Consider the following 27,803-nt stretch of genomic DNA (forward strand, 5'->3'; position numbering starts at 1 on the left):
GGAATACAATTGTTATTTAAAAAAAAAAAAACATAAAAAAAAAAAAAAAAAAGATATATATTGTTCTCTGTTGTACAAAAAAAAATACTGATAGTTTCCCTTTATAGGCCTCGTGCATGAGCCGAAGCTTTATATATATATATATATATATATATATATATATATATATATATATATATATATCATTCTTCTGTGTACACGATGCATTAGGCCTTGGTGTACATGACCATCAACATGTCTCCTCGAAATGGAATTATTTCCAATCGTTTCTACTTCACATTGGTCGGATTGATATTGATAACGCCATCTGAGGGTAAGTGACATTAATAGTTTCTGGGAAAAAAACCAGATACGAAGTATTTGAATTTCCATCATTACCATGTTGAAAATGAATCCTAATTTGTTTTCTTGTTTGTTTTCTGTGTAAGCATGTTTTCTTGATGAATCACTGTATATAAGTGAAAATAAAATCACTTTTGAAAAACATTTTTAAAAAATCGGCAATTAATCTGAATACAAAATCAAATATGGGTATTAAAATCATTCAAGCGTAAAAGTCGGTATCCACCGAAGAGTTCCACGAACTTTCCCGTCATTTGTATATTGTATCTAATTGAAAAATCAAACTGAAAATTGTTCTGAAAATCTCATCACTTAGAAATCACCCAATCTCGTAATGCCGAGTTTTTCACAAATACAGAAGGAAAGATTTCTCAATAACGACGTTCCTGGTCTTAAAATCAACTCAACCATGACAGCAGTTTTATCCCCAGTTAGCCAACGACTTTATTCGTAGATGATCGAAAATGATTTATTGAAAATAATTGATTAATTGGAAAAAAAAAATAAATAAAAAACAAACAAAAATTATGTTGTTCCCTATTTTTTTCTTAGTTATGTATCTATAGCCTTACAATATGTGAAATATATTTAAATCTTCTGATTCAAAACTTTTGCCGATGTAATGACGGATACAAGTAGTCAGAATTATGTTAGGAAGCAAATATTCTTTATTTATTTGTTGATATTTAACTTCTTGGGTTTAAGAATACCGGCAAAATGAACGAAAATGGAACACCTAAGACATATGATGATCTTGCGGTTTAATTACCAGTTCCAGATGATTTTTTATCATGAATATCTTATCATACATTAATAGGGGATAGTCTTTGTTTCTTGGTGAATATTTACATTTAATCAAACAGGATGAGAAATTTGATACGATAAATATTTCCAAATCAATCGACATACAATAAGTGAATACACATCAAGAGCACGGCAAGGCGAGAGTTTGTTACTAATTCAAAAGTCTAACTCTACCAGAGTTGTCGTTCCTGAATTTCGCAATGGATTCTGGGAGATTTGTTATCAGTGATCTGATTGGTCAAAATGAATTGAAAAATCAGAACTTCATATTTTCTCTCAGTAAACAGACCACAAGGTTTACACAATAAAACTTCATTAAAACTAAGAAAAATAAAATAGGTTCTTAGTAAATTAATTTTGACGTTTCATTGTTTCGTGTTTACAAGGAAGTACATATTCTTTGTAAATTATATTTTCATTTTCTTTTCAAATACTTTTTCTTTGTAGATCTGAAGTGTTAAAATGTATTTCTGATATAAAGGTGATGACTACCATTTAAGACTTATTTCACCTCTATCGTACTTTTTACTTTTTTAATTTACAAATGTTAAAGTTTTACAATGCACTACAAAAACGATTGAAAAATCAGGCGGTAACATCTTAGTAAAGACGACTGCTTATAGACAAACGAATACATATATTCTATGCATATTAAATGATAGATACGACGCATGCCAAACGATGAATTATAAACTGCATCGTACATCTAGACATTTGGCACGGTGCTACTTCGAGCCTCATGTATGCAGACTAAACTATGACGTCAGAAAAGCAAACGAAATATATCAATAATAAATAATTTATCGTATATTTTACATAGTGTTGTAATAACTTGTACCCACCAATTCTGTTGCTGATAATTATGGCAATAAATATATGTTTAAATCGAATTAATCAGCATTTCGGCCCTTAACATCACTAGAAGGACGAAACAGCTGTTTGATATAGTTTTATTAGTTAGCCGACTCTTTTGGATCTAGTTCTAAATCAGTATTGAAAAATGTTACTCATATGTGTATCTACTGTACAATCCCAGTTAAACTCGAGATAATTTACAGTTTATGTCACCATGTTACATATATCGGGTTATTTCGACACCTTCTCAAATCATGTCTACATCTTTAGCTTTAAATACGTTCATCATTAGTGTAAGTGGTCGGGTGGCGCAGTGGTAACGCGCTCGTCTTTCACCTAACCGCTCCGTGTTCGATTTCCGGAACGGACGTGAAAAAGTATGGGGTTACCTGCCCGACCACCTGGGTTTCCCCCGGGAATTCTGGTTTCCTCCTATAGTAAGACCCCTCCCATCTGGGCGAACAAGAGTGATTAATACAAAAATAAATAAAGTGTATATTATATATAAATCATAACTGAATGATAGAAAAACGTTATCCTAATGAAGCCGTTTAGATCTGATAATCTTTCTACACATTCGACGAAATGAGCCTGGCGTCGTTCCAAATATCTCTGTGTCACGTGATACAAAGTTTTAATTAAAGTGCAAACATGTACTTGCCGCCTTATTAATTCATTTATACAAAAATAACATAGTTCTACATTCTGTGCATATATTTTAATACACATTTAAATTCACATGCATAATCATTCATTTGCCGACATGATAGCCAATCAAAAGTAACATAACAAACAGCGACGTCATGCTATATCATAAGAACTAACCAATAACAGCGCTTGTTTCAGGTAAGATTTAATAATATATCATAATTTTCGTGCGAAATGTCGGCAACTGACAGACAAATTAGAATGGTACAGATTGATGAAGATTATGGAGACGTTTACTGTCATCATTATGATCTCATCGAACAATATTCTATTGAAGCTGGACTTGGATTGACCAAGATTTTCATGGCGGGTTTCGTCGATGAAAAAGAAGACACTTACCCTTCCGGAACACCAGGGCCCGTGTTCATGAAACCGTTCTCATGTTCAAGCATGGATTTCGTGCTCAAGCCTTATGTCTTGTTTAAGTTAAAAATTAATAAATAAGAATGATTTTGCCGAAGATTTAAATACAATTTTGAAAGGACTTCAAGTCAAATCTATATTCAAGGTTTAAATTTCACATTTGTATTATTTTATATTATTTAGGTGAATTATAAAAAAAATTGCTTGAGCACAAAATCTATGCTTGGGCATGATAATTTCATGGCGGGTTTCGTCGATGAAACAGAAGACACTTATCCTTCTGGAACACCTGGTCTTATTGTCCCCGTAAAGTTATTATTGAGTTCTGATTTCTTTGAGATTTCGGTATTTTCTCTGTTGTTATTGATATGATAAACCCTGGAAAATAGATCTAGTCTGAGTTATGTCCAATCTAGACTTTGGAAGTCCATTTCATAGCCTGGGCTGTACATGTGTAGACATTCAATACTTCAAGTACAGCGACAGGAGGTCAATTAGTTGAAATAGTAGCAGTAACAAGTAAGAAAGTTTAAATATTAACTAGATCATTAACCTAAGAATTAATTCAAATGACCTTTTTTTTCATTTGCAGGTTTCGTCAGATCGCACAATTGCCCTGGAAGCCCGCAATACGTGAAGTCCAGTAAACGTTACACAGAGATTGACATTGTTACACGTGCTAGGTATCACATTCAGTCCAGTTAATGATTATCTCCTGTGTTTAAAATTCAAGGCCATTAGTATCACTGACGAATCCTACAAGGACAAAATAGCTGTATGATGTAGTATCACTGACGAATCCTACAAGGACGAAACAGCTGTATGATGTAGTATCACTGACGACTCCTACAAGGACAAAATAGCTGTATGGTGTAGTATCACTGACGAGTCCTAGAAGGACAAAACAGCTGTATGATGTAGCATCACTGACGAGTGCTAGACGGACGAAACAGCTGTATGATGTAGTATCACTGACGAATCCTAGAAGGACGAAATAGCTGTTGGATATAGTATAACTGACGAGTCCTAAGAGGACGAAACAGCTGTATAATATAGTATCACTGACGAGTCCTAGAAGGACGAAACAGCTGTATGATGTAGTATCACTGACGAGTCCTAGAAGGACGAAACAGGTGTATGATGTAGCATCACTGATCAGTCCTAGAAGGACGAAACAGCTGTATGATGTAGCAACACTAATTCTTTACTGTGAATAGTGATAATTACTTAGTAGGTATTCTTCTACAGACTTCACAGCATGCTGTTTACTTCTAGGTCTAATCCGAGTAACTGTACTTGGATCATAGAACGAGATGACTGTAACGGTGTTGGGGTAGAGGTTGACGTCCAGGGATTGGCCCGTCGTAACGACTATTCCCTACACATCAACATCTACGATGGTAGGAAATGCTTACTATATAGTCCGGTGTGTATAAATCCTGGGTAACTTTTCTGGTAGGATATGCTGGTGTGTATAAACCCTGGGTAACTTTTCTGGTAGGACATGATTACTATATAGTCTGGTGTGTATAAACCCTGGGTAACTTTTCTGGTAAGACATGATAACTATATAGTCTCGTGTGTATAAACCATAGGTAACTTTTCTGATAGGATTACTACATGCTGGTGTGTATAAACCCTGGGTAACTTTTCTGGTAGGACATATATATAGTCTCGTGTGTATAAACCCTAGGTAACTTTTCTGATAGGACATGCTGGTGTGTATACACCCTAGGTAACATTCCTGGTAAGACATGATTACTATATAGTCTGGTGTGTATAAACCCTAGGTAACTTTTCTGATAGGACATGCTGGTGTGTATAAACACTGGGTAACTTTTCTGGTAGGACATGCTGGTGTGTATAAACCCTAGGTAACTTTTCTGGTAGGACATGATTACTATATAGTCTGGTGTGTATAAACCCAGGGTAACTTTTCTGGTAGGACATGGTTACTATATGGTCTGGTGTGTATAAACCCTAGGTAACTTTTCTGATAGGACATGCTGGTGTGTATAAACACTGGGTAACTTTTCTGGTAGGATATGCTGGTGTGTATAAACAATGGGTAACTTTTCTGGTAGGACATGATTACTATATAGTCTGGTGTGTATAAACCCAGGGTAACATTTCTGGTAGGACATACTGATGTGTATAAACCCAGGGTAACTTTTCTGGTAGGATATGCTGGTGTATATAAACCCTAGGTAACTTTTCTGGTCGGACATGATTACTATATAGTCTGGTGTGTATAAACCCTGGGTAACTTTTCTGGTAGGAAATGATTACTATATAGTCCTGTGTGTATAAACCCTGGGTAACTTTTCTGGTAAGACATGATAACTATATAGTCTCGTGTGTATAAACCCTAGGTAACTTTTCTGATAGGACATGCTGGTGTGTATACACCCTAGGTAACTTTTCTGATAGGACATGCTGGTGTGTATACACCCTAGGTAACATTCCTGGTAAGACATGATTACTATATAGTCTGGTGTGTATAAACCCTGGGTAACTTTTCTGGTAGGAAATGATTACTATATAGTCCGGTGTGTATAAACCCTGGGTAACTTTTCTGGTAAGACATGATAACTATATAGTCTCGTGTGTATAAACCATAGGTAACTTTTCTGATAGGACATGCTGGTGTGTATAAACCCTGGGTAACTTTTCTGGTAAGACATGATAACTATATAGTCTCGTGTGTATAAACCCTAGGTAACTTTTCTGATAGGACATGCTGGTGTGTATACACCCTAGGTAACATTCCTGGTAAGACATGATTACTATATAGTCTGGTGTGTATAAACCCTAGGTAACTTTTCTGATAGGACATGCTGGTGTGTATAAACACTGGGTAACTTTTCTGGTAGGACATGCTGGTGTGTATAAACCCTAGGTAACTTTTCTGGTAGGACATGATTACTATATAGTCTGGTGTGTATAAACCCAGGGTAACTTTTCTGGTAGGACATGGTTACTATATGGTCTGGTGTGTATAAACCCTAGGTAACTTTTCTGATAGGACATGCTGGTGTGTATAAACACTGGGTAACTTTTCTGGTAGGATATGCTGGTGTGTATAAACACTGGGTAACTTTTCTGGTAGGACATGATAACTATATAGTCTGGTGTGTATAAACCCTAGGTAACTTTTCTGATAGGACATGCTGGTGTGTATAAACCCTGGGTAACTTTTCTGGTAGGACATGCTGGTGTGTATAAACCCTAGGTAACATTCCTGGTAAGACATGATAACTATATAGTCTCGTGTGTATAAACCCTAGGTAACTTTTCTGATAGGACATGCTGGTGTGTATACACCCTAGGTAACATTCCTGGTAAGACATGATTACTATATAGTCTGGTGTGTATAAACCCTGGGTAACTTTTCTGGTAGGAAATGATTACTATATAGTCCGGTGTGTATAAACCCTGGGTAACTTTTCTGGTAGGACATGCTGGTGTGTATAAACCCTGGGTAACTTTTCTGGTAGGACATGATTACTATATAGTCTGGTGTGTATAAACCCTGGGTAACTTTTCTGGTAGGATATGCTGGTGTGTATAAACACTGGGTAACTTTTCTGGTAGGGCATGCTGGTGTGTATAAACCCTAGGTAACTTTTCTGGTAGGATATGCTGGTGTGCATAAACACTGGGTAACTTTTCTGGTAGGGCATGCTGGTGTGTATAAACACTGGGTAACTTTTCTGGTAGGATATGCTGGTGTGTATAAACCCTAGTTAACTTTTCTGGTAAGACATGATTACTATATAGTCTGCTGATAAATTCTATCCATGACCGAAAAAATCAAGGTAACAATTCCAAAACCTCTGATCTTATAATGATAATTAAAAGTGATTATAAATAATGGATATATCTGATATTAGAGGTACGTAGGCTTCATACATGTGCTGATTGTCACATTTTCTTTGACGTTGCAGGATTGTCTTCAATGTACCCAACCATTGCAACGTATGTCAAACACCGATATAGCAATAGTGAGAGAAGCTTTGGGCCAAGACGGTCGTCTGGAAGATTTTTAACCATAGTGTTTACAGTCCGGGGTGATCACTACAGTCAGCGTAATTTTCAGTTCCGTTATCGTAATACACCCAAAGGCGAGTTGTTTAGTAATCTTCAATATCCCTTATAATTATGATGTTGACTGAACTGTTATGTTTTTGATAATGATGTTCTGAATGATGACCATAAGGAAAAGAGTATTATGTTGCTTAATGACAATATTATAGTTTATCGAGAATATTTCCCCGCGGGCATGTAGGTATATTTGTTGTGGGATGTATGTTTAAAGATGTCCATTGTCGTGAATTAGTTATCTAATCAGTGATTAACGTACCATCGTGTAGATGGCAGCACGTGATATCTAAATATAGACATATACCTAGCTACTCAAGCCATAAATAACTGAACACCAATCCATCAAAATCCAAAAGGAAATAAGATGATAGACCCAATAAAGAGTAAGAAATTTAAGTGTAAAGTTTCTACACTATCTTGTTCATCAAACCAAATTACATCAATTTTGGTGTAAACACTTCTATTCTATGTATGCTGACCATCCCGACTAAAATTATTTTCAAACCTGAAGTTCATTGAATATCATGGTTAGTTCACCCCCAAGCCTCAATTTTCACATGCATTTTGAACAATTTAATTTTTCTACATTCGCCTTCAGGGTGTAAGCATATTGACCCCTGCCTAGTTCCAGAGTGACGAAACATCTTTACAATGCAGTTTAATAATTTCATTTATGCTTAATTCTCAATTTGTATCGAGAAGTAATGTTCTGTTATGTGACTTTTGTTACTTCAGAGAATAACTTGTTACTGTTGTAGGTCTGTTGCCTTCGGACACAGAAAATGGAAAGATTGAGAATTCCGTTTCTGATACGTGTGGAGATGAATTCCTAATTGCATACCAAACACCGAACGTTGTCACATCTCCAGGATACCCTCGAGAATACGGCAAGTAAGAGAAGATGATACCATTTAAAAATGGTTATGCCCCTTGATCGAATGATTGGGGGCATATTGTGTTGTGATGTCTGTTTGTTTGTTTTTCATCTGTCAACTTTACCCTCGCATATAACTATTGTACCGTAATAGGTTGGGCTTTCATATTTGGCATGTGTGTTCCTTGTGAAAAGACCTTTCTGGCGGTACGATTTTTTTTATCATGTGACCGTGACCATGATTTTTGATCTACATTTGAAAAACTTAAACACTGGCCTTAACTTTGTATTGTAAGAGGTACGCTTTAATATTTGACAGAGTTACGCCCCTTGAACTTAGCAATTTCCAATAATCATCACCGCAATGACATTATTGGTTCAAAAAGTGTGCTTCCAATTTTCACATGCCTTACACAGTACAGTTTTAATGCCCCACTTCAGATTTTCGTTGCAAACGGGGACATAATGTTTCATATACACATCTTGTTGATATGAAAATAAAGACGTGTAAGATATTTGATCACCATTAAATGAAAATCAGATATATTATTTGGCGTGTAATAAGATAATTAAAACCTTGTCTATGAATAACAATTAACATTAACAAATTTCTTTTTTCTAAAGATCACTGAAAAAAACTCTCGGACTTCAAAAATGTATTTATGTCGTAATAAAGCTGTTTTATGTATGTATTCAAATGAAATAAATACGGCGATATTGCACATTTCTTCAGAATGTGAGGAAATGTGAAAACGGATTTCCGAACAGAACCAACACTTTCGGAAACTATTCGTTAATTTCCGTCGAGGAAATGTGAAATCGGATTTCCGAATAGAACCGACATTAATCGGAAAGTATTCGTTAATTTCCGTCAGACTTTTTGACACTTTGAATGTCAGCATTACCTCGATATTATTAGATATATGAATGTATCACTAACTGTGAAAGATGCCTGAAATTGCTTTATTTCAGCTCACTGGACTGTAAGTGGACGATAAAATCTGATGACATCTGCAATGATGACGTCATACATGTCACAATCCATTCTTTTTCACTAGAGGAAACGTACGACCACCTTGTCATCTACAACGGTATGTGACGTCATCAAGCCTGTTGATAGGCCTATTTGATTCGCTTTACAACAAATAAACAGATACTTAAAATGATAGGTATTAATCAAAATACTATCATTCTCATGTGTACTTTATGTACGTATATCGTCAACAAATAGAAAGCAATCAAGTTTCATATATAGAACTCTAGAGGCTAATTAAAAAACCAGAAGCGAATTTTAATTAGCTTCTTGATCACGTGTGACTCTCAATCGGTGATACCGAGTTTGTGATCATCTGATCATGTTTCACTCAATCGGTGATACCGAGTTTGTGATCATCTGATCAAGTTTCACTCAATCGGTGATACCGAGTTTGTGATCATCTGATCAAGTTACTCAATCGGTGATACCGAGTTTGTGATCTTCTGATCAAGTTTCACTCAATCGGTGATACCGAGTTTGTGATCATCTGATCATGTTTCACTCAATCGGTGATACCGAGTTTGTGATCTTCTGATCATGTTTCACTCAATCGGTGATACCGAGTTTGTGATCATCTGATCATGTTTCACTCAATCGGTGATACCGAGTTTGTGATCATCTGATCAAGTTTCACTCAATCGGTGATACCGAGTTTGTTATCATCTGATCAAGTTTCACTCAATCGGTGATACCGAGTTTGTGATCATCTGATCATGTTTCACTCAATCGGTGATACCGAGTTTGTGATCATCTGATCATGTTTCACTCAATCGGTGATACCGAGTTTGTGATCTTCTGATCAAGTTTCACTCAATCGGTGATACCCAGTTTGTGATCATCTGATCAAGTTTCACTCAATCGGTGATACCGAGTTTGTGATCTTCTGATCAAGTTTCACTCAATCGGTGATACCGAGTTTGTTATCATCTGATCATGTTTCACTCAATCGGTGATACCGAGTTTGTGATCTTCTGATCAAGTTTCACTCAACCGGTGATACCGAGTTTGTGATCATCTGATCAAGTTTCACTCAATCGGTGATACCGAGTTTGTGATCTTCTGATCAAGTTTCACTCAACCGGTGATACCGAGTTTGTGATCTTCTGATCAAGTTTCACTCAACCGGTGATAATGAGTTTGTGATCTTCTGATCAAGTTTCACTCAACCGGTGATACCGAGTTTGTGATCTTCTGATCAAGTTTCACTCAACCGGTGATAATGAGTTTGTGATCTTCTGATAAAGTTTCACTCAATCGGTGATACCGAGTTTGTGATCATCTGATCAAGTTTCACTCAACCGGTGATACCGAGTTTGTGATCATCTGATCAAGTTTCACTCAATCGGTGATACCGAGTTTGTGATCATCTGATCAAGTTTCACTCAATCGGTGATACCGAGTTTGTGATCATCTGATCAAGTTTCACTCAATCGGTGATACCGAGTTTGTGATCATCTGATCATGTTTCACTCAATCGGTGATAATGAGTTTGTGATCATCTGATCAAGTTTCACTCAATCGGTGATACCGAGTTTGTGATCATCTGATCATGTTTCACTCAATCGGTGATAATGAGTTTGTGATCTTCTGATCAAGTTTCACTCAATCGGTGATACCGAGTTTGTGATCATCTGATCAAGTTTCACTCAATCGGTGATACCGAGTTTGTGATCATCTGATCAAGTTTCACTCAATCGGTGATACCGAGTTTGTTATCATCTGATCAAGTTTCACTCAATCGGTGATACCGAGTTTGTTATCATCTGATAAAGTTTCACTCAATCGGTGATACCGAGTTTGTGATCTTCTGATCAAGTTTCACTCAATCGGTGATACCGAGTTTGTGATCATCTGATCAAGTTTCACTCAATCGGTGATACCGAGTTTGTGATCTTCTGATCATGTTTCACTCAATCGGTGATACCGAGTTTGTGATCATCTGATCAAGTTTCACTCAATCGGTGATACCGAGTTTGTAATCTTTTGATCAGGTGTTTTTTTAATAAAAAATGCCAAGTTTTTAACCCTGTCACGTGTGTCACTCAATAAGTGATTCTGATTTTGTAATTTTTTGATCACGTGTCACTCAGGTAGTGATTTCGAGTTTGTATTCTTTTGAGCAATTGTCATGCAACAGGTGATAGCGAGAATGAAATATATTGTTCATGTGTGTTTCTCAATAGGTGATACCGCGTTTGACCCCGTGTTGATCAAGTTATCCGGAAATGTGGAGCCTCAGTTGATCACGTCTTCTGGAACCTCAATTGTTATCGAGTTTAAGACTGACGACACAGCATCAGGACGAGGCTTTCATTTGTCATACACCCGAATGAGGCGTATTATGAGACTTTCTATACAATAACTCACTACATGATGTTTTATAGAGGGTACGAGATGGTACAGAATCGACAGAATTTTTCTTCTGAACTATAATTCTTTATACACATAATTAGTGTGACGAGATGGTAAGATAATACCATCGCTTTTTGGTACTGGACAGTTGCCTTTACATATGTATAAAGCATGATTCTGTACCATCTCGGACACTCTATACAACAGAGCTAACACACTTCACGCTGGTCATTTGTCTAATGAAGGTGACAGTATCGTCATCGAAACGCCACACTTAAATATTTTACTTATGTGTAATAAGACTAAATAAAGCTATATATTATTTTTATATCTATCCTTGATTGACGTCGTTTGTTTAATTTGATAAACTTGGATAATTCTAATATATTTACATTTCAGCGACTCCTACACTGTCAGAGTCGGTAGCTATCAAAATGACCGAACGCTCGGCGGACTTGTCAGTGGATTTCACATCGAGTACACCACACCGTAAGGTGTATTGGAGTAGAAATGACGTCATCATTCACCAAGACGAAAAACACATATTCACCGTCACCCCAGCTAAGGTTAGAATGGAGCCGGAGACTGACGTCACCGTGGAGGGATTCACAGCCAAGCTCATAATAACGAACCCAGATTCACAAGATATTGGCATGTACAAAATAGCAGTCGTGAACGAGTTTGGTGTTGGAGAACGTACTGTCAATCTTAGAAGAAATTCAGGTAATCTAATTACATGTTGAAGATAAATAAATTTATCCTGTACCTGGCACCACCGTTGTCGGGATACACCTGCCACATATATGTTTGCTGTATTCGGCAGTGAAGGAAAACAGCTGTATTTTAGCACGTGCGGTAATTCGACAGAATTACTCTCTGAATTAACTTGAATATTACGTTTAGAAAAATGAATAGTTGTTGCAGTAAGCAATTTGACATGTTGTAATGAACATATTGATCTATGAAAATTCATAAAATCGCTGTTCTATCAGATAAAGTTTAGAACTATATTTCCGTGCGGAAGAATTATTTTGGCATCCATCGGGCAAAATTCAGCGTAACGTCGACGTCAGCTAAACGAAGATTGAACAGCTTGATTTTCAGTCAATGTTGCAGGATAAATAGAATATATGGTCAGTGTCTTAAAATACAATCTGTATTATGGCTCGGTACTGAAAGACAAAAGATGCTCCCAAGAGGCTCGCCACTTTGCTCTTTCGTCACCCTCGCCAAAATACAGCTTATAGTTTAAGACACTGACCATGTATCTCTATGTATCTGCTTGTTTTAGATAATAAACTAGATTAATTTCAATATTTCCATTTGATAATTTCTTTATCTTCCATCAACTTTTTATGAGAAGCAATTCCACCATATGAAGTAATAAATGTTAATGTTGCAGTTCCTGTTGTACAGAATTATGCCGTGTTTCCAGAAAATGCTTCGATTACAGTCACTTTTGCTGCATACCCAAACTTCAAGGTAATATACATTTACAACATAGTCTCTATTTATAGCATATTTATACTGTCATTTTTTGTTTTAATGGATACTGCTTTGAATACTAAGATTTCGGAATATAACCATCGAGATAATAATGCCCTATAACATGACAGATCGTTTTTAACCAAACTGAATAATGACGTCTCTCTTGCAGAGTAAAACAATCAGTTCTGGTTAATTAACTTGTGATTTAATTATATTTTCATTGTCATGTATAGTCAGCAGACATCACATTTTCACAGAAATTGTTACGAATCAATGTAGAGCAGACATTACTTTAAAGATGACGAAAATTGTTTTTTATCATATTTGCTGAAAAATCGATCACGTGATAAAGGAATCTTTAGTTCGTTTTCATTTGATAAGTGATTTATGAAACATGTCAGGATTTTTTTTCGTTTCTGTAGGCCTCTTTGTCGAGCTGAAAGGAAAAAGAAGTTCTTAGGCTTGTTTCAAAAAATTCACTTATCAAACGGAACCTCTCGCAGGATCATATACTTACATGACGTAATGGACATTTTAAATCTAGTTTTGTAGGTTGGATAATTCCTGCATGTACTTTTCCTTTTCAGAAAATAATTAAATCCTTAATACCGATGATGTAAGCCAACCTTAGGGGTTAAAATCTGAAATGTTGGAGAAATAAATATTTATCATCTTAAAAGATGAGATAAAAATAATACTTAGTATTACAATGTAACTGGAATTTACAAATTATTCTTGAAAAAGTATAGAATCAACGAATTATGTAAAATGTCTTTATAAATTAGAAATTGAACAAATGATCTTTTAAGTGTATTTGCAATGTTCTATCATACACTTTGTAAACTATTTCTATATACTAGATACAAAAATTTAAACAGATTGATCCTTTGAAACAAAGTTCGACGTGTCAGACCTTTTTCTCTTGATGGTTATTAAAATAAAACCATTGGATATTTGTGTCATTTTGTTAGGCTGAATGGTACAAGACACAACGCATCCTCGCTTCCGGAAGTGACGTACATATAACAACGGAGTTTGTTGAAAATTATGAAAACGGAAATGACGACATGGCCATTTATAAATCCGTTCTGAGTCCAGCATTCCCAACAGAGAATGACTACGGGGAATACAGGTTTATAATCAGGAACGATTTGGGGACGTCCGAAATTTACATACACATGGATTTCCCCGCATCAGGTAGAAAGTAAAGAAATTATCTAATATACAATTAAGAAAAAATCTGGTAATCTATCCTGTTGCACGACATTCAAGGTACTTAAATTATTGGCATTTTTTGCCAATTTATGATCTATCCTGGTTCCACATCTTTCGTCTTCTTGTACCTTCATTCGTCCGTCTGAAGTGTTATCATTTTTGCATCACTATATGTGAACATCGTTTAGCAAAAATGATTTCATATAAAAACAATTAACTCAGGTCTTTCTGATTGTCAGAATACCGAATGTTCATAAGTCCGCCATGTTTATTTTTCTATCAGTCTCAAAATTGAGAAAAACAAAAAATAGAGATAATCGGAAATCTGCATTAAAAAAAAACGTTAAAAGGACCTGTAAATAGAATCATAATTCAAACATTTTGCCGGAAATGATTTGAAGATCAATGGAGTATTTCTGAACAAAATGACAAACTTTAACCGTCGCAATCCTGACTGACCACCTGTTGACCATAACGTTGGAATGCAGTTCGTGATTCGTAAAAAATGAACATGAAAATATTTCCCCTATATCTTGTAATAGACGGTGTGAGAATTTATCAAAGAATAGAGTCCGTTATACACGTCAACTTATAAACATGAACTTTGGTATGTATCTATATTTAATTAATTGATTCACAACACAAAAAGTGGAGTGTATTCTTTTCATTAACAGAGTTCATTTCCCTTGTTGTGTATTGGCTCAATAACATAAAATTGATATTAGAAAGTTTATCCTTAAATGAAAATGATGTTTTTGGCTTAACAGAATCAACAAATTAGTTTACATACATTAGAAACGCATCTTTCCTTTTATATTCGTGTGTAAGGCAGCGTTTTACACAAGCAATTGTCGCATGGCCTTAGTCATCCAATGTCTTTATTTCAGAACTTCCAAAAATATTGGCGACTCCTTCACCCGTGAAGCTAAGTAACAGAAATCTGACTCTTTCGGTGAATTTTGACTCAAATATCGCGTATCCAACGATAAAATGGTATCATGGAGGCAATCGCTTGGAGAAATCATCCAAATACCGTCCCTATGCGAAATGGCAAGGGATTTCCGCCCAGGATTGGTCCACAAACGGATATCCGGTTGCTGTAACTTTAACAGAGTTCAAACGCATTTCAACAACACATCAAGGTCACACTAACAATAGTAGCAATAGTAATGGCTATGACTGCCCTACCATCGGCGGTGATAGATCGTCAACACAACCTGCTTCTAGCTATGTTGCTATGCTTACTATATCTGACGTAACTCCCGAGGACTTTGGCGTCTACCGTGTAGTTGTAGAGAATGGCGCTGGGATATCGCGCCACGTTATTGACGTCATCGCGCCGGAAGGTATTGTGGGTTTTTTTTATAACGCATGCGTAATCAAGTTTCTATGATTTCAAAATATCGTAGACTATCATCTACACTTCCAAAATCGCTTGCTTGAATATAAATGTGTTTAAGCAATAATTGATAAATAGTCAGAATGTTTGGATCTATCTTGTTAATACATGTAGCTTTGTATCAGTAAGATATATTTTTGCTGTATTCCGGCATTGACAGCGGAAAAGACAGCCCCATACATAGTTAAGTATACACATTGACTTCATTTAATGGAATCAGTTTCGGTTAAGATTAAACAAAGGACACACAAATAGCACACTTTAATACAAATTTAGAGTTAGATACAGTAGAGTTGGATTAAACTGCATCATACATCTGATTTTTCCTTCGTCAATCGTCAGTCGTGGTGCTAACGGCCTCGAAACGAAAGCCAATCGAAAGAAATGTTAAACGTATAAGGGGAGTTGTACTAGCCCCATAATTCAGTAGATATCATTTCTTTTCTCAACGACAAACAATTTCCATATATTGAAAAGTTGAAGATCATTTCTTTTTATTTTTAACATAAGTATACACTCTGCTCTAGTATTTCCTCATGTCACGTGCAACCAGGCGGACACAATAAGACTTACATGTAACGTCACTGCCTGTTCTTCAAGTAACCAATCCTGGATTCATTCCTACGATGGTGAGACCGTTAGGTACCTTCCCGGGCATCAAGATGGATCAATCAACACTCTGACAATCCCTCTGTGCATGCATTCGGACGCAGGCACTTACACGTGTGTTGCTACGGAAAAAGAAACCGGAAATGACGTGGCTATTCAGCATGATAAAACTACACTCACAGTTAGAGGTACGGGAAATAACGAAAATGGTTGCATTGTCTCTGATATATTATATGCAAGAAGTGAACACAGCTTGATCCTACAGTGAAAACAATTGATGTCGCCACTTTATTTATAAAAAAAAGTTAATTATATAGTATATATCTACATACACGCATAGGCTTAAATGTATGACATTTATAAAAGTTTCGTTCAATGACGATTTGTCTATTGTATTTCATTCGATAAACGACTACTGATAGTAACTCTGATAACCAAATGCCCATCTGAATTGACGTAATGCACTGTTTAATGTGTCGACAAAATGACCCCAGCAATTTTGTATTGTGGTTAAATCGCCGTCCTTGTGTTGACAAAGATGTCCTTTCATTAAAAATTAAAAGTAAAGAAAGCCTTTATAATTTACTTTACTAATTCCTAATAATTAATTCAATCATTGAAAAACATACGAAATAATACGATGGTAGTCTTTTATTTTCAGCTGTCCCTGTGATTCTCGAATCCACTGTAGACATCATGAGAAACACCTTACACATTGAAGTACCATTCTTTTCTTATCCTCCTCATCACCGAATCACTTGGTACAGAAATAGAGACCAGATCAGTTCATCTTCTAAAATCACCATGGTAACAAAATCACGTGACGTGGTTCTACCGATGCATGGAAAGACATGTAGACAGGCGGGTCACGTGACCTCTATCACATTGTCCTCACTAGATGGAAGAGACTTTGGGATATATAAGATTACAGTCTCAAATGAAATGGGAATTTCCGAGCATATCATCGAAGTTCAAAATCCTGAGTATGGTATGTACATTCATTTTGTTATAAATGAAACATAATTCAAACTCACAAGGTGTAACGTGCCAATTTATGCTTCATCGAAGAAACCCACCATGTTAATATGAGTCAATCCATGCCAAAACAACGACACTCTGATACATACTTACAGCAACGTCCAATTTATGCTTCATCCTATTACTATAATGATATTGAAATCATGACGCTTATTGCACAGCTAAGTGACGAGCTGTTCTTGAAGGTGTAGGAAAAGATAGTGATAAGTGGTTGATGAAAGGAATCGGTTATATCGTTAATTTTAAATTCTGAAAGGTACACCAAATAGGCAAAGTGAACAAATCAGGTCATCGTTATAGAACAAAGTACATTATGGAATTCTGTAAATTTTGATATAGTGTCATAGATATGATAGCAGACCACAATGACCAAAGTTAGACGAGAAAACAATTAAGATTGGTCATCGAGAGTTAATTTTGAAAATATGTCTTGGTCTTAAATTAAAAGAAAAACATTACCGATAAAGACGGCGAACAACAGCAGTTACGGAAATTTAATCTTAATTTGGTGACGTTCTTTGATAATGAAAATATACGCGCCTCTAAAATACATGCAAATCTCTACGGCCATACGTAGGTTTAGAAGTGTTACCAGTATGAAACCTATCATTTTCAGAATTAAAAATGTTCTGTGTTTAAAGTCCGCCAAACTCTTGTGACCATCGCTATTTTTCAGATAATCAAATGTGTCCCTTTACTTAACGATCTGTTTAGAAATAGCTATAGATATGGCACATGCGGATATTTCACCACCTCTAACAGCTGTGTGAAGGACAGTCATACTTCTCTATACATGCCATTCAAGTGAGTTTAGAAAATCGGCCTTTACAGACAGGTGACTGAGACAAGTTTGAGTGTAGTTTCATTTTGGATATGGCTCTACTGTATCTAATATTACACTTGTACTGAATAATCTACTTACCTTTGTGCATTTGAACAAATCTGTGTGATTTATTTAAAAAACGTGACGGAATGTTAAATATTTCAGCCAATCCTGTATCTTCAAATCACGTCAGCGTTTCACATGATGGCGGATCTGCAATACTCCGTGTAGTCTTCTTCTCCTACTACAACAAATTCAGTGTGGATTGGTCCTTTAATGGAAAGGAGGTGCGGGAAAATCATCCTGTCAATAAATACGAAATTGAGACTGGTTCCTCCACTTTTTCCTACAGTGATGATACAGTTGTGAGAATCATGCGTGAGCAATCTACCACCCTCACTGTCACGTGTGTTTCAGATGAGGATTACGGGAGGTATGACGTCGTTGTGTCAAATAAGGCGGGAAAAGCAGTAATCCCAGTGTGGTTAGCGAAACCTGACCAAGGTATTTATAGATAAATATCATAAACAATAAAGATGGTAATTTATGGATCGATTTTATGATAAATATAGATATTTTGTCATACTGGTCTTATCATTGTCTTTCTTTCTTTTTTTCTTTTCTTTCTTTCTTTCCTCGCATTGTTCAAAAGAAGAAGAAAAAGGAAAGAAAAAAACTGATCCAAACACAAAATAAACCGGTGCTTCGGAAATATCGACCCATTGTTTGACGCCGGATAGTTCTGACATTACAATTGTCAACCAGATTAAATTTCATACTGTTAACTAGTAAGAATCGCCTACCATCTCAAATTGTGTTTAATTATTAAATAGGTTAAAAAAACTGAAACATACTAAAAAAAATTGATGGAAAATTATCTCACTCAAACCTCTAGATATGTGCTGAACTTCAAATACTATTTTAAAGAGGGTTTCTACTTGAAATATCTAATGAGTTGAGCGGCAAAACCTCGATACCGTTCTTGCAATTTGTGCAAAGTGAAAGTGAAACTTGATCTTCTACTACCAACAGGTGTTCCTGAGATCGTAGGGGATATTGTTACAGACGTCAAAAATTCAACAGGGGAGATAAATGCGACATTCTTATCCTCGCCAAGTTATACATTCATCAGATGGTTAAAAGAGGGTAAGGAAATAGAAAATGATTCTTCTAAATATAGGATCTTAAACGAGAACATCGATATTGATGTCCCCTCCGATGGGGAAACAATGGCGAAAATAGGAACCATAACGAGGCTGAGTGTGACGTCACTCGAGGACAAAGACTATGGGCGCTACACAGTTCAAATCTTCAACAAAGTTGGAATGACTGACAGATCTGTGAAACTGGACGAAGGTGAATATCAATGAATGTTTTTCAATGGAGGCATAACAGAAGGAAATGAATACCTATAGCTCTTTCTATATAGACAAGTATATCACATTTCGTTCCGGATAACGCCTCCATAGTTTTCTAGTTGCCCTTATGTATTGTATGTTTGAGTACAAATAGGTGAAATTTCAGTATATTCTCACTTTCCTTCTTTTGTTAAATATTATAAAGATGATTTTTTTTTAATTATCAGGTAAAATATCAAATGGTTTAGTTTAGTTTTAACATGTTTGAAAAAAAATCGGCATCAAACATGAACGACTGTTTAATATGATTTATTTTTTATTTACAGTATGCACGCTATAACCTTTAAAGTAATGTGGTGTTGGCATCATGAGGAACTAATGAGAAAATTCTACCGCAAAGACTCTGATAACAATGAAACTCCCGAGGCGGATTTTCAGCTGTTCCTGAAATACAACGATAAACACCACAGCTACAATATGTAGTGTTGACTGTCTGTATCTATACTGTTACGTATAACCTCATTTATTCTGTTATTTTATTTGTCACTTGAGCAGTGCATTCTGTGCTTTATACTGTTCTGCGTGTACAGTTATTGTTGTGAAACATTTTTGCGGAGGAAGTGGAGGTAAGGTCCAGATAATGGACGCCGTGGTCGACTCCATCACCGAAGCAGTTCCTACGTTACTGATACCGTTAACAAAGCACAACATTAGCAACAATATGATACTGTATAGTTGTTAAAGTTCAGGGGCTGATATTTGCCCAGTTATTCCAGATATATATTTTGATCTATGTTAATTGTTTGGTGGGTAGTTAATCTCGCGTAATGTAAGATGGCCGCGAATAAAGCGAAATTCATATCCCTTAAATATTACCCATTATAAAGTATATTGCTAATCTGAGGTTGTAAAACAACACTTTTGTTAAAGATGAATTGTTTACCTTTGTCTCCTTTACTGATCATGCAGTCAGAAATCATTTCAGACTGATTTGGCAGTGTGCCATAACCATGACGGTTTTTATTCTTTATCAAGTCTTTATCAGGTCTTTATCAGGTCTTTATCAAGTCCAGCAATCTGTCTAATGATAACAAAACGGTGATAGTTCGGTGGCAATTGTCGCTTCCTGTCAAGTAAAATTGGAGATATTATTTTTTTTTTCTAAATCACTTCAAGAAAATTTCAAATATTTATTCCTTTTCCAAAACCAAATGTACATTAAATGTAAACTTTCTTAAATCATTACCTAGAGTAACAATATGTTTAATACTGACTTAGAATCTATAGTGTGTAATATTGAATGAGACCTTTACTGAGTGAGTTTTTTTATTAATTCATTGTTTTTGCTTGAAATATTATCAATAATGAATAACAATTAAGCAATAAAAAGGTTTTCTGTGTTCAGAAAACCATAAAAGCAAACAATATCATATTCGTTTTGTTTTGGGTTGTCGGATGGCGCAGTGGTAACGCACTCGCATCTCACCTGACCGTCAGGGGTTCGATTCCCGGAATGGATATAAAAAGGTATGGGGAGTTCTGCCCGACCACGCGCGCTTCCATCAGGGCGAACAAGGGTGATTTATATAAGTTGGGAAAACAATTGTAGTAAAATAAATAAAGTTTATTGTTATTATTGTGTTTTCATGAAGACCCATCTTTGATATGAATAACTAAAGAATTACTTACATGGAAGCAGAATCTGAATTCAAACTCAAATTCCATTAAATAATGGCAAAATATGACAAAACAAAAACAGGTAGAGCCAAATGAAAAAGATTTACAAAGAGACTTCTGAAAAAGCACAAGGGGAATAAAACCAGGGCCCGTATTCATAAAACCGTTCTCACGCTCAAGCATGAATTTTGTGCCCAAGTCTTATGTCTTGGTTAAGTTAAAAATCAATAAATAAGGCTAATTTTGCCAAAGATTAAAAAAAAATGAGAGAACTTCAAGTCAAAGTTATATTCAATGTTTATATCTGACATTTGTATTACTTTATATGATTTAGTCGAATTATAAAAAAAATCTGATTGAGCACAAAATCTATGCTTGAGCATGTGGATGGTTTAATGAATATAGACCCAGGTGTTCCGGCAGAGTACGCGTATTCTGCTGTATCAACGACACATACTTAACGGTCGTCAGCGAGTTCGAATTTCCGCCATTAAATAAGGATAAAATAAGATAGATATATTTGGAATAAAAATCCATAAAGAAAACCAGTGTCAATTACAGAAACGTTTAAAGTTAAATCATGAAAACATTTGAGCCATAAAACATAAAGAGCACGCGAAGTTCCTTATTATCTCTTTCAAATATATTGATGACGTCTTTAAATAGCAAGAGATTTATTGACCATCTCCTTAATATATACATACCAGAATCGGCCATCATGGCCACTAGACCGATAATCAACATGGACATCAATCCTTCAAACTGTATGATAAACCACAATTTGCATGTCATATTGGCTTGTCATCCAACATCAGTCTCATTGTGCATGGTTTCAAATTACTTACGTCACAATCAATATATGTGACAAATGTGGATGAAGGACGTCGGTAATGAATGACAAACACCTAATACCGTAACCAGGAAAGAAGAAGAATGACATTATGAATCTGAAGGGCGATTTCTAGAAACTTCCTCCCTTACTGCTGCATCAAGGTGAGGTCGGCACTATTGACAATTTAACGAATTTTGTAACGAGAATGTAAGGACATTTGAGAAAGGACTAGAATTGTTTGGTTCTGTCAATGAAGCTAATTTATTCAAAAACAATTATTTATAATGATTAAGTTATTGTACAATAACAACCAAATTAAAAAAAAAGACAGGTAAGGCAAAAAAAAAAAAATAAAAACACTGTGTTTCCAGTTTTGTCTAAAAATATGGTCGGTACGTCGTTTTTTTATCATTATTGGAAAACAATGTTATCTTGCTTTGATGCAGACTTCTTAAGTACCATATGTTGATTAGGGAATGTTAGGAGCTGTTTATGAAATGTTTATGAAGGTATGACCATCACAATCTGTAGGTACATCTATGCTGTCTGATTTTTAAAAAGGACGGTCTTGTCGAGTTTCTTTCCTTATGTATTGTGTTACAGCATTATGGTACTCTGTTTCCTTTGACTTTTTTACTACACAAATACACGATGATAAAGAAATGTACAAACTTAGTTTTTAACTTTTTTTCATCAGAATTTACATATTATATATATTTACGGAGAAGTAGAATCATACTCAGGAAATGTATTTGACATATGTTTATAACTTCACAAACATCAAGTTTTCCTTTTTTTCAAAAGGTTTCGAGAGAGTGTTTGACTTCGGTCTGTATAGATATATATTCACTCAGACGTGAAGAACCATCCATATCTTAGATTAGACTTAATTCTGTTTGTTGTATTTAAGTAAAATATTCAATGACAACTCAACATGATATATAGGAATGTTGTATTGCATCTACACAGTAGACAGGAAAAGAAATTATTAGACCCAGAACTGCTGTATCATTTTATAAAAACATGTGAAAAAGGCAATACCAAAATCTAGTAAAAAGGTTTGATTTTTTAAAATCAAAAGATACTTCATTAAATCACCAAAACATGTTAATTGATGAAAACAAAAACTAATTATCAACTTCTATTAGTTAAGAATATGCCAATCACGGATATAGCTACTACGGTACAGTTTTCGTGCAAACACTGCTTCAGGTGACAAAGCAAATTTGTGTTTTGTTAGAGGCAGGATATCGTGGTTATCGTGAAGCTGTTGGTAACACCTAGTGACTTACGGCACCAAAAACAAAGGGAGACACTGTAACGGTACAATAATGTTAATGTTAGTTAGTAAAATTAGTTTTGATATTATTTTTACATTATGTATATGTCAAACGCCTGAGTGAATTTGCCTCAGAGTACTGTTACCTCTGTGAATTGCCAGAAAACAAACCATGAGCAAATATATTTATATTAATTTTTTTTTTTTTCAAAATGTTGAACAAATAGGAGACTGTAGCAAAAAATAGGGACTGTAGCAGAAATATAGAGGCAGTAGCAAATATACAGGGACGGTAGGAAATATAGGGACGGTAGCAAAAATATAGGGACGGTAGCAAACATATAGGGACGGTAGCAAAAAATAGGGACTGTAGCAGAAATATAGAGGCAGTAGCAAAAATATAGGGACGGTAGCGAAATATAGGGACGGTGGCAAAAATATAGGGACGGAAGCAAAAATATAGGGACGGAAGCAAACATATAGCGACGGTAGCAAAAAATAGGGACTGAAGCAGAAATATAGAGGCAGTAGCAAAAATATAGGGACGGTAGCGAAATATAGGGACGGTGGCAAAAATATAGGGACGGTAGCGAAATATAGGGACGGTGGCAAAAACATATGGACGGTAGCAAAAATATAGGGACGGAAGCAAACATATAGGGACGGTAGCAAAAAATAGGGACTGTAGCAGAAATATAGAGGCAGTAGCAAAAATATAGGGACGGTGGCAAAAATATAGGGACGGTAGCGAAATATAGGGACGGTGGCAAAAATATAGGGACGGTAGAAAAATATAGGGACGGTAGGAAATATAGGGACGGTAGCAAAAATATAGGGACGGAAGCAAACATATAGGGACGGTAGCAAAAATATAAGGACGATAGCAAACATATAGGGACGGTAGCAAAAATATAGGGACGGTAGGAAATATAGGGACGGTAATAAAAACATAGGGACGGTAGCAACAAATAGGGACGGTAGCAAAACTATAGGGACGGTAGCGAAATATAGGGACGGTGGGAAATATAGGGACGGTAGCAAAAATATAGGGACGGTAGCAAAAATATAGGGACGGTAGCAACAAATATAGCGACGGTAGCGAAATATAGGGACGGTAGGAAATATAGGGACGGTAGCAAAAATATAAGGACGATAGCAAACATATAGGGACGGTAGCAAAAATATAGGGACGGTAGCGAAATATAGGGACGGTAGCAAAAATACAACACTTTGTCTAGGAGATACCTATCATTTATATCAATATTCACCAGCCGTTTTTTTAGTCATCACTCTTTTTTCACGAATTTCTTCCACTGGCAACCGTCCAAGAACCCGAGGTCCTAATGGTGGCTACCATGGCGGCGTCAATAGTTCAATTTAATTCTTAGTTGCTCAATAAAATACAAATGCTATCTTCACCAAACTTGCGTAGTAGTTATATAAAAACAAAACATCTTAGTACACTTACTCAAAGAAATCTATAACATATAGTTGATGACATGTAATTATACTTTGTTAATTAATTGTGTCATGTTAAAATTTCCGTTTATCTTGTTGTTGAGCTTTATTTTTCTCGAAGCTGTCACAACCAAGCATTAAATATATCTATATATGTACCTCAGTATAATCATCCTGATTTATGTTTCAAATCAAGAATTTCACCATCAGTTTATTGTAAATTTTTATCTGTCGAACTAAATGTTAAATTTTATTTCATCAAAATAAAAACATTTAAAATACAATGTTATATTTTAGAAGTTTTAGATGTCTGTGCCCCTGCATCCAAAGTAGAAAATTTCCACGCGGCCTAATTTCCGGATAATTATTACACATTGAAGACATTATGTACGTGTTAGACAAAACAACTTTGCCGGAGGCAGAGAGGCATGTGATGGAGAAGAAAACAATACTGATACTTGGGGAGGAGCAGGTGGAATACAAGGCCACTAGGACTACTATAAAGAATTACGGAATCAAAGTTTGTTTCCCTTTTCCTCAAATTCTTGAATACATTTAGTATTATGCATACCTCTGGTGATTGACTCCGCCCCTCTGTATATATACATTTATTATTATGCATACCTCTGATATTTAACTCCGCCTCTCTGTATATATACATTTAGTATTATGCATACCTCTGATTATTAACTCCGCCCGTCTCTATATATAACTCCACCCCTCTGTATATATATATTTAGTATAATGGATACTCTGGTTATTAACTCCGCCCCTCTGTATATATCCATTTAGTAATATGTATACCTCTGGTAAGAAACTCCGGTCCTCTGTATATATGCATGTAGTATTATGCATACCTCTGGTAAGTAACTCCGGTTCTCTGTATACATAACTCCGCCCCTCTGTATATATACATGTATTATTATGCATACATCTGGTAATTAACATCGCCCCTCTCTATATATATACATTTAATATTATGCATACATCTGGTAATTGACTCCGCCCCTCTGTATATAAACATGTAGTATTATGCATACATCTGGTAATTAACACCGCCCCTCTCTATATATACATTTAATATTATGCATACATCTGGTAATTAACTCCGCCCCTCTGTACATATATGTATTCAGTAGGTATGTTCTCTACGATAAGACGGCATGGATCCGTGTAATTAAGATGTGCATTTGAACAAAATCGCGGGACAAATATTTGCGGGTTTCCCTGTCGTTTCCTGTTCTAGGAGATTAAATCCGTCCTTTAAAAATATTTGAGAGTATATCTTTATGTAAGTAATATTCATAAGGGTTGTATTTCTTATTACCAACAGCTTCACCAATTCTAGTGATAATAACGGAACGTAGTTTTATTTTGCAGCTCATCCTTGTCGATACCAAGCCCAATCCATACTCAGCGGACGATATATACAGATACATACAGTTTGATTTTTCTGATCACCGACAGGACGAAACTCATGCCGAACAAATAATTCAAACATTAGCAACTGAAAATCTATCCATAGATGGATGCTGCACGTTCACTGATGCATGTGGACCGCTAACAGCTTCTTTGTGTGAAAAGCTTTTACTGTCAGGAGGCGCTGGAATAGCCGGAGCAAGGAGAGTCCGGAACAAAAGTTTAACTCATAAACACTTACGGAAACAAGTCAATGGCGTTTATTTACACCCAAGATCGCATAAATACGCGGGTAGGTCAGTTAAGATAAATTGCGAGGAAACTTTGAAATCGGCAATCAAATCACTTGGATTGCCTGTCATATATAAACCTGAGAATGGACAAAATGCAAACGGCGTCATGCTGATCCGGAACATTGAAGAATGTGGTCACCTCTCCAAAAAACTAAACACTCTGCTTAAAATTTGAAATTCAATGGTGATGATGGAATTTTTCGATGGCACTGAACACGACATCGAGGTGATCATTTATCAAGGTGAGGTCCTTGCCGCTTTTGTATCATATAATGGACCCACAGGACCAGAGTCATTTTCAGAAACGTCCATGTCCTTGCCTTCATGTCTGCCTCTAAACAAAAGAGCACCTCTCACGGAAGCTGCTTCAGCCTGCTGCATTGACGTCGGGCTACGCAACGGCGTTTTTAACGTTGAAATGAAGATGACGTCATCAGGCCCAAAGCTGCTTAAGATCAATGGATCAACTTAATGAGATGTGCAACGAGTATGATACGCGTCTATTGATCGCCATTTTAAGGTCATGTGACACCATGGGTCAGGATAACAAACACATCTGAAAATAACATATAATTATTCATCTGTTTTTATGTGGATATGGTTATTTATCAAGAAAAGTTATATTCCTTGAGTGGATGCCGAAGGAATTTTTAAAGCTTGATAAAAAATCGTATACAACTACTAATGGGCCAGTAAGTTTTATATAACATTTCCAACACATGTTCACAGTACAACAAAAAATATCAGTCACTGTCACTGCAGAGTTAAACATCTAAATAAAGGATGGAAGTCATTATGTACTGTTAAGGATTCAACAAAATTAATACAAAAATGCGTTCCAAGATACGACAATCTACAACTCCTCTTCATTCGATTATTTTCTGAATATCGTCTACAAATTATTCAAGCAAAATTTGAAGGAAGTTCTTTGTTACTATATTTGGGTACGAACGAGGTTTTGGATCGTTGTTGATATCATATTTAAAGAAGATGGGACAACTTAGTATCGGTCAGTCAGAAAAATACAGATATAGCATAGGTTTTTAATATTATTGTAAATACAGAGATCAGTTCATTGAGATTCCATTGTACTTTGTTCAGTATCATTGATCTGTCAGTCATACCTTCGTCGTTATGATATAAATAGAAACATCCAGTGACGTCACACTCAGCCTCATTATGGCTGCCGTTTTACCATTACTGAGTACTTTCATATGAGTTTATTTCTGTTTTGTTTTGTTTTGTTTTTTTTAAACATTATATACATCTACAATATGAAGGCTTACAAGAGTCGGAACCCTAACAATTGTTCAATTTCCAACTGTAAAATGGCATGTAGGTATATATAAACAACAAAATACCATATACAAATAGGTCATTTGGCTTTTAATTCATAAAAATATCTATTAATTCAAAGTGACCACGATTTATTGTATTTCTCTTCTTACCATTGACCTTGATAATATCAAGGTTAAAC

The 27,803-nt window shown here is 35.7% G+C and overlaps 2 protein-coding genes across 2 annotated transcripts; both read left to right on the plus strand.

Moving 5' to 3' along the window:
• The first annotated feature begins 233 nt into the window (after nt 1-233).
• On the plus strand, nt 234-20,734 carry LOC132560803 (titin-like). Its single transcript, XM_060225482.1, has 16 exons — nt 234-313; nt 3,665-3,755; nt 4,348-4,472; nt 7,020-7,196; nt 7,935-8,067; nt 9,023-9,141; nt 11,270-11,422; nt 11,838-12,161; nt 12,841-12,920; nt 13,898-14,123; nt 15,029-15,487; nt 16,068-16,337; nt 16,811-17,137; nt 18,176-18,514; nt 19,043-19,366; nt 19,695-20,734. The coding sequence occupies exons 1-16, from the start codon at nt 235-237 to the stop codon at nt 19,706-19,708; spliced, it is 3,240 nt and encodes a 1,079-aa protein (XP_060081465.1). The 5' UTR covers nt 234; the 3' UTR covers nt 19,709-20,734.
• A 4,265-nt stretch (nt 20,735-24,999) lies between these two features.
• On the plus strand, nt 25,000-26,798 carry LOC132560791 (carnosine synthase 1-like). The gene is given in 2 exon segments (XM_060225467.1): nt 25,000-25,134; nt 25,995-26,798. Coding segments are annotated over 2 exon segments (939 nt in total).
• Nucleotides 26,799-27,803: the final 1,005 nt, after the last annotated feature.

Source organism: Ylistrum balloti, unplaced genomic scaffold (genome assembly GCF_031769215.1).
Source record: "Ylistrum balloti isolate Yb309-2 unplaced genomic scaffold, AGI_CSIRO_Ybal_v1 Utg371114, whole genome shotgun sequence".
Lineage (NCBI taxonomy): Eukaryota > Metazoa > Mollusca > Bivalvia > Pectinida > Pectinidae > Ylistrum > Ylistrum balloti.